General features: G+C 35.8%; 1 protein-coding gene across 1 annotated transcript in view; it reads left to right on the plus strand.

The window, feature by feature from the left end:
* Window positions 1-9,115, plus strand: part of fstl4 (follistatin-like 4) — a 265,314-nt gene that overhangs the window by 158,950 nt on the left and 97,249 nt on the right. The window contains exons 5-6 of the mRNA XM_014018422.1: window positions 1,905-2,095; window positions 4,406-4,526. Coding sequence (XP_013873876.1) covers window positions 1,905-2,095; window positions 4,406-4,526 — 312 coding nt within the window. The remainder of the gene's footprint in view (window positions 1-1,904; window positions 2,096-4,405; window positions 4,527-9,115) is intronic.

Consider the following 9,115-nt stretch of genomic DNA (forward strand, 5'->3'; position numbering starts at 1 on the left):
ACATTCTTATTGATCCAACACTCCTTATTCTATAACTACAGCTGGCCAACTTGCCTGCCTTGTTTTATTTTTTTATGTTTCCCATTTATTTTGCTCGACTGCCTCTTTGGCACCACTGTTAAGTGGAATCCATTGTTATTGTTTTTTTTTTTTTTTTTTTTTTTTTTTTTTTTTGCAAACGTGTTCATATACAACTCTATTCTGGTCACAGTTTACCAACCATTTAAAATATACAGATGTAACTGAGATTTATTGCACTGATTATTTCCTTTTTATAACTTTCTGTTTTTCAAATTGACCTCCACCAACAAGCAAAACGCTTTGACWGATGTTCTTGATCACCAGATCTGAGTACTGCAAATTATAGGCCCTGGAAAACACACTGCCAYGCTTAAAAATTCATGTCTTATGCCTTGCTTGTGTGAGCAATTAATCACACAGGTATGACAGAATAATGTTTCTAGCAGTCTTTTAATTAGAAATGTATTATTTAGAAATYATTGGACAACACTGAACATTTTGAACCCGAACAAGTCCAGTGAAAAATAGTGTGCAAAAACACATACAATTTATGTTATTGCATTAAAGATTTAGGCTACAATCTGGACATATTCGACTTATTTTATTTTTTAGTAGAAATGTTGTCACATTGAACTTTTTCTAGTTTAGTATTTTATTGTATTTGGTGACAATAACACAGACGTTAAACAACAAGTTCAACTATAGATGCCTATTTAAAGATCACCACTACAGGAAAATAATTCTTAAGTTTTACCTCACAAGCACATTTAGTTTAAGGCTTGGTAAAGATTAAATCATGGGTGACCCTGACCCTTTCTCAAAATGAAGATGTCCTGCACACCAGGAAACTTTGTTTATGAGTGTATAGGTATGCATATGCACACACCTGCATGGAAACAAAGGTTTGTGCGTCTATATTCAGTTTTGACATTAACAGGAGGAGATTGTCTCTTCTGCAGCCCAGCTGCAACCTTGTTAATACTGCAGTGAGGACAGTTATGGTAATAGCTGTAGGTATACCCTGACAGCAGTAAACTGTTACAAGTTTGGAATCAGAAAGAGATGCTGAGATGTAATATTTGGGTTATAAAAGTCATCATGTTGTCTAATTTAGTATTTGTTAGRTTTAATAGTTGTGATGTCAGAGGGTGTTTGGCAATAAGATCCTCTCCCATCTTGTCACAGAAGTGGGTCTTCCTCATCTGTAGGGAATGTCATCTAATGATTTATTCATTTGAAAAGTTTTTTTCCACCAATTATTTGTTTTATCTCCATGTTTATGACATTCTTGCATGCCTCACATCCTCTTGGCTTCCCATCAACATTCCTCATCCTGCTATCCAGCAGGGCACAGGTGGTATTAAACCAAAGCAAGGACACAAGAAAATAAAATGAAAAGAACTTACCTGAACCATCTTTTTTTTCTGATGCTTATTAGCTTGCCTGATCTATTAATACCAAGGCTTGTCAGTCCCTCTCAGCATGTGACGTATGTTTTTTCCAGACAAACAAGGCACCCATGAGCTTTAATTCCAGAGTAGAGCAAGACATGATTCTAAATGACAATGTTTACCTTTTGTTTTCATGTGGATTCTAGGATTACATGTAATTATTTATACCCTCTGCACCAAAAACTGCAACAAATAAAACAAAACAAAAASAAATATCCCTAATGTTCCTTAATAACTCAAGGACACACTCTGGTGTTTAATCACACATTATTTCTCTCTCTAACCCTGTTTTTATGTGTTCTCCTCATGAACACAAACCCATTCAATCTAGTTTACAGCCAAAATTCAAATGCTTGTATAATTGGAATAATTGTGGTTAACTGTTTTGCTTTGTTTGTTTGTTTTAATCCGTCTGTTTGTTTACCCTGGCAGGCAGTGCATGCACCATGTCAGAATATAACAAGCTGAAGAACATGCTGCTGGACATGCAACCCAAAGTACCCAAGACAGGAGAGCAGAACCAGCAGAGAGATATGGAGGAGAAGAGAGCCCTGGTGGACACGATGTTTAAATATCTTGATGTAAATCAGGACAGCCGGCTGGTCAGCGAAGAATTAGAAAAGGTTAGTCTGGAGCTAAAATGACCTTATTAGTACTTAACGACCGTCGTGATTCTTCATCTGTTTCAGACACTGTGTCATGAACTCTTAAGTAAGAAGGAATCACAGGGCATGTGAAGACTGAAGTGAGGCAGAACTGGCAAAGGAGAATTGTTTAGAAGACTTAACTTTCCATCATTTAGAATATTTAAGAGTTAAATAATTCARGAAAACAGCTTTCAATATTTTTTCCACCACTGAGGAAAAACGAATTTAGGTCTTTGAAATTCAGTCACAATTTGGCATCAGGTTTGTAGCATATTCCTGTACGCCTGTTCAAATTTTCTGCTTTGCAAGWAACACTGAGTACTTTGCTTTAAAACTGTAAGGTGGCATCTAGCTGCAACATTTAGTCATGTTGTCACTGATGTTTGAGTTCCTCTCCAACTAATGCTAGAAGCAAAACAACTGTGAAAAAATGATTGAATTGACTGTTTCATGGTGAAGTTAAATAATTTTGAACATCATCCTCTGTTTGAAAATGGGCATCAGAGACGGGCAGCAACTATTCTCCTATCAAAGTGTGTTGAGATCTCTTTCATTCTGCCAGAGCCTAGTGACCTCTATTAGAATCAGTAATGGCAACAACAAAAAGACTAAATTGTTAAAAAATCCCCAGCCTTCTGGTGTTTAAAACTTAGAATCAGCTTTAAGTKTTCTGTTGTGTAGAAAAGCCAAAACACTGTATGATGTTAAAAAATAAGCTTATTAGAAGCTGAACATTTATAAATACTCTCAAATGTTATACAATAACTGGCAGAGCTGTAATCTTTTGTCAGCTTATTGTGCTTCCAACAAGTTTTGTCCTCTTGCTACTAAGAAAAAAAAAGATTGAGTGACTTTTTCCTTTTATGGTGAAGCTGTATTAAAAGATTTAATAAAGCTGGCATGTTACTGAGAAATCTCTTGATAAGACATTCTTACTGTGCAGGAATTCACAAATTCTATTTTGCATAGATAATGCTTTTAAGGATCAAAGAAGAGTTCCAGTCATCCATACGGTCCAACTCTACTTTGGGATCCGTCTTTTGTCACAGCTTATGCTGAATGATAAAGTCCTGTACTTACGGTCTGAATATGTTTTATTCAAATGCCTAAGGGCAGAAGAGTCTGTGACAGGGAACATATGGCAATACTCGGCTTCAGGCGGCAACATGAGATGAAAACGTTTGTCACATCCTTTAATCTGCCATGTCACATGTGCAGCCCCATACAAAATCAGTTGGAGAAGATTAACTCGAAGGAGGTTTATAGGTTTATACTTTTAGACTTTACTAGCCAGAAGGATGCAATATATGAAGTAACTTACCTTGTAATTATCTTGGCATTTAAACCTAAAAACACATTTACACTATTAATATAAACTACTGTGGCAYGTAAAAGTTAAAAAAAGTCACTTGAGTATTAAAGAAAGTTAAAAATGACCTGATTTCAAAATGTTAATACAAAAAGATATTTCTTATGTTTTTCAAGATTTATTATTGTCGGTAATAATTTAGAGTTTGAAAATATCAAAATATTTTTGAGCCCCCTGCAGAGTCAGCACTTATGGTTTGAACCTTTGAAAGAAGCGTTCAACTCTTTGGGGGATCTTTGCTCATTCTCTATTCAGAAAGCTTCTATGAAATTCTTGTACTGTCTTACATACTTCTGAAATCTTTTCATGATATATTTTTTATTGAATATTTTGGCATGGTTAATTGGGACATCTTTTGTACATTTTAAAATTTGGTGGTTTTATTTCAGTAAAGACATTTATGTAATAACCAGTTGACAAAGTTTATCTTATAATCTGTTCCTGAAGTCACTGGTAAATAAAAAAATAATAATTTTTGATTCTAATAAAATGCATATCACTGGCTGCAAGCAAGCCAGTGCACAATGGATGGAAAGATATTACTGCCAACATGATTCATTTCTGTCACTCTAGATAGTTTAGTTTCTGATGAGCATCAGATTTTTTTAAACTTTCATTTGAAAACTTTCATATTAATAAAATGAGAAATTTAAAGAACTTCTGATTTGCACAATGTTCCATCACACTTGCAGTTGTTTTTTGTGTTATGTATTAGCAGATGAGAGTTTAACCTCATTTATTGCAGCTTTGTAAACATTTTTTCTGTTATTCTTGGTTTCAAAACCAACATTTCTCATTTATGGCCATTTTATGGTGTATAATCAAATTTTTAGAATGTTGTGTAACTGTTTGTCCTTAGCCTTTTGCTGCTTTTAATTTAATTCATCTGCTTTTTTATTTTTATCCTTTATTCCTAGATCTCAATGAAGGAGCATCTGGATGACAGTCTTTTGGAGTGCACCATGCAAGATCTGCTTCGTTACGATGATTATAACAATGATGGACACCTCAGCCTGCATGAGTTCTACACAGCTTTTCGTAAGTGTATTTATTTTATTTAATCAGTCACACTTTACTAATTTGGCCTTTTTAAATCCAACGTTTTCTGTTCAAAACAAACCTAAATAAAATAAAACCATCAATAACTGCTGGATAAAACTGTTTGCTTTTCCAATAAATCCGTTTATTATTGTAAATAACTTTTCACATTTTCCAGCGTAAAATGAACAATTGGCTTTCATTTGTGCCCATTTTGGTTGTTTAGTTTCTCTAACACTTCAATACATATGTCAGTCATACAGTTAGAACACAGTTCACAGTTGTCTATTATTGAAAGTCCAATGATGTATTGTTCTTTCCACTCAGCCTCRCTCCTGCAGCAGTCAGGATAAAGTCTTTCAGCCACAGATAAAATGATAATTGTGCACTAGCACATGTGCCCAGACTAACCTTGATTATAGCATCTGGAACTGTTACAATGGCCTTTGAGTTTTAGAGTAAGTGGCAGCTGAGAGCCTTAGCAGGTTCCACTTTATTAAAACCAATAATCATAATTTTGTCTGTAATGCTGCTGCAGCATTCACCCCAAAATTGCTAAACGCCATGGAAACCTTTTAATTTTTCTATAAACACAGTTTAACTCACTTTTTGTCTTTTCACCCTTCACACGTCCCTTTTTAAACTGCAATGAAACCTGAGGTAGGAATTCAGCAAGAGAATAGAATCTGACCAAATTTGTCAATACAGCAGTTTGCAGTGGCAGGCAGCCACTTCCAAGCTTTTACTTTCAGCTCGTAAAGGTCTAAGCCTTACCAATAATTCAGACCACTAATGATTGGTTTTAGCTGGAAACTTCCCACCATAATTTCGTTACTCTCACTTCACCTTCCAGATGGGCAGTGGGCGGATATTACATTTTATTTATCTACCTGCAGATTTGCCTGAAGGGTTTTCAGCTGAGTTTGTCAATGCATTTTATGTTTGACAAGCAGTTGAAGAGGTGGTTTGGGACCAATAACAGGCTATTGATCAGATAATGTTCAAGGTTAAGTGTTGGACTGCAGAAAGGCAACAACGAGGGGGAGTAATTATATTTGAGTGGCACATCTGGTATTCTGGGTAACATGGCGTTGAATTGTGGAATTTTGCATAATTATGTGAGGATGTGGAGGTGTCTGTGTGTCCTGGGTTGCAGCCGATGCTCCATCCAAATGAGTGGTCTGGGATACAGTGCTGCCAGGAACCACAGGTGTGCTTAGTAGGGTGGAAATTGTCAATATGGATATAAGCTTGGAAAAAAAATGAACACAAATAATAGATTCAAATGATGATAATTTTTCCTGGGTGACATTTATTTTCATGCCAAATTACTGATATGAAGAGAGCTCAGGTGTTAGTTAGATTTTTTTCAGAGATCCCATAAATTAAGGCTCAAGTTTAGAAAGTATGTTCAACAGCTCTTTAGATTTTATAATCCCTCTCTGCTTGTACAATCTCACTGTTCTGTAGCTTTTTATATAGGGATAAAAATTTATCTCCCAGGAGAACAGCTCTGCTTCAGTATAGATCCCATACTAWACTTGTGCTCCTAAGAAAAGTTCAGCCTATCCAGGGTTGTCTTTTTCTTACCTAATTTATAAATCTCTCCAGACGCACCGCATCGCACAACTCTGCTTTTGCTTATTTCTTCAACAAATTGAYGAGAAAGAAAATAAGACCAGATAATACTCCTGATTACATTCTTATTGATCCAACACTCCTTATTCTATAACTACAGCTGGCCAACTTGCCTGCCTTGTTTTATTTTTTTATGTTTCCCATTTATTTTGCTTGACTGCCTCTTTGGCACCACTGTTAAGTGGAATCCATTGTTATTGTTTTTTTTTTCTTTTTTCCCTAGGAGCTTGGTTTTGAACTATATGGTAAATCATAAAGATTACGAGTAATTAATGAGATGTGGCAATCACTTTTCACAATACTGTTCACAATCTAATGTGACTGACCAGTAAAACCAAAAACTGTAAATCCTTCATTTTTCATTTTGTTTGGTGAGCATGTGTTCTTGTTTTAAAACTAATATTGCAAATAAATTAAATTGTTTCCGTTAAACTACAACAATATTTTATATTCATTTTATTGTTTGACATTGTTATTGTAAAGATCAGCTGATAGATGACTTTGTTTAAAAAGTTACGAGACAAGCAATAAATCACAGCAGACATTTTGATTCAGAAATCCTTGTTTGTATTTGAACCAAACATTTCTTCTGTATCATTATCTGTATTGCCAGTTGAATCAATTATTCAAAAGGTTTTACCAAGAAAAGCTGAAAAGAAAAAAGAAAAACCTATACTGTTTAACAGAATGACTGGGTTTCTCTTGGTCACAGTGCAAATAACATGATAGAAATGAAAAGCATAATGGCTTTGAATCAGCTCTGTAGCTTTCTAATGGTTTGTAGGTTCATGGGGTGTTCCCAAATACTCATTAGAATACCAATACTATGTAGGTGTGAACACTTTGTGCACAAGCCCTTTGTGTCTGAATTAAAACTTGGAGCTTATTTGAGACGAAACTTGGAAAATATTTGTAGCCAACAGATGTAAAATGTGGTCTCACAAGGTCAGAGCTCAGGTTACACATGTTAAGCTGCCCTGCAGTAATATACAGGTAGCAGACACAGATAGCACTAGAAAGTATGGGTGGGAATCTTTTACTAACTCATGATTTGATTCTGATTTTTAGGGCCACGATTCGATTCAAAATCGATTTTTCATTCAAAGCTGATGTGAGCCCATTTATTGTGTTCCCCAAGTGCTTCATCTTCGTTTTGCAAACCTTGCACACGGTGAAGCACATGTCAAACTCCGACTCAAACAAAATGAGCCCAGATGTTTGCATTCAATGAAGACTAGGTTAGATGAATATTTCTTTCCTCCAGTTTTGTAGTTTTTTTTTTTTTTTGATGCTTTCTGTACATGCATACTATCCAGAACCAGCTGCATGTTGACGTCAGGTCATCCCACATAGTTACAAAATGGAGGCTGACAGCCATTGGATTAGTTTTTTTTAATAATCTATTTTGGGACTTTTAAATCAATTTGAATCTTTGTAAATGAGAATCATGATTCTGACATGAATCAATATTTTTGCACACGCCTACTAGAAAGTTTTGCAAGCTGATTTCTCAAGGAAGACTTCTGATGTAACTAGTAACTGAAATAGGTTGCCAGTGATTGAAGGAATCCAGCTGTTACATAAAATTGTTACAAACTTTGCAAAAAAGCCAGAGTGAAGCCAGAATTTACATAATGTTGTTGTTTTTCAATGGTCCAACTTCAATTTTCTCATWTATTGTTGTGATTATTATTGGAAGGTTTAGCCTGAATCCTGTAGGAGGGCTCTCAAGAGACATGGACAGAAGATCGGTTTATGCTGTGTGACAGATGTTGCAAATGTTGGATCAAAATGTCATAAAAAGAACTTGTGGTGAAGGCTTAAAGTTGTTGAGGAGATCTAAAACTCCCTAGATCTTGCAGAGACTCGCACACAAGCAGCACAATATAGATTTGACAGATCCAACGGCTGCTGCTCTGTCAGTTTACTGGAGGCTCAGTATCAGTCTTTATGGCTGAAGCAGGATCCAATCCAGCGATGTAAGGAAATAAGAATAATGGTGGAAAACTTTTAATTGTGACTTGTGATTGAGGTGTTTAACTTTGTGTCATGCTGATGACCATTAAAAGTCTTTCAACTTTTAAACTGTTCCTGACAGTGTCATCTCATTAATGTATCTTGTAAGCACCCACTTTAACTGTGCACTCATGTAGTGAGAGCTGTAAGTGTCAGTGTAAAATGCAGATCTAACACTGAAGAGTATAGTGGTTGAAAGTAGGACCAGGTTAGTTTCCTTGTTCTTCTGTTTTTATATGCAGTTCTCTCAGAGCTCGTCCTCTCCTGTGTTTGCCGTTTACGACTCCACTTTAGAGACTAATCATACTAAGATCCAGGACTGCAATGGCAGTACCACTGAGCCAGGCCTGATAATTAATCAAAGTTAAGCAGAGACAGAAAATGAGAGGGCAATGAACGATGAAGAAAAATATCAAAGGTTGATGAGGGAATTCTGGGAAAGGTGTTAAATGTAAGACGAGTTAAGGAAGGAGGAAGAGGCGCCTTGTTGTCTTATCTGGGATGGAACTGTTAGCAGGAGAAATGATAAAATTAGATGCAGAAAATATAGAGTTGTAACTGGTGACCTAATGACAGTAAACAGCAGCCAGGGTAAGAGACAGTATAATGTATAATATAAAGTGTGTGGAATGGTTGATTAAGATATTGCACTATGTCAGGAGGCAGGGCTGTAGGCCTTTATGCTGCACAGAAACATGGAAGGAAATTAATGATAAAGCTTGAATGCAATAGGATTACAGCAGCTTTATGTCTGGATATCAAACTCCAAACAAATGCTTTGCTAGTATCAGCATGTTAAAATGAAGTGTAGCTTCAATGGTTTGAGTTAAGTAACGTCTGGCTATGGACAAACCAGGATGAAGCTTTGAGTTTTTATCTCTGAGTGTATTCATGTTCAGTTTAAGGATAATATCCCAAAAGAGGGCACACACCTG

This window comes from Austrofundulus limnaeus, unplaced genomic scaffold (genome assembly GCF_001266775.1).
Source record: "Austrofundulus limnaeus strain Quisiro unplaced genomic scaffold, Austrofundulus_limnaeus-1.0 Scaffold192, whole genome shotgun sequence".
In the NCBI taxonomy this organism is placed as follows: domain Eukaryota; kingdom Metazoa; phylum Chordata; class Actinopteri; order Cyprinodontiformes; family Rivulidae; genus Austrofundulus; species Austrofundulus limnaeus.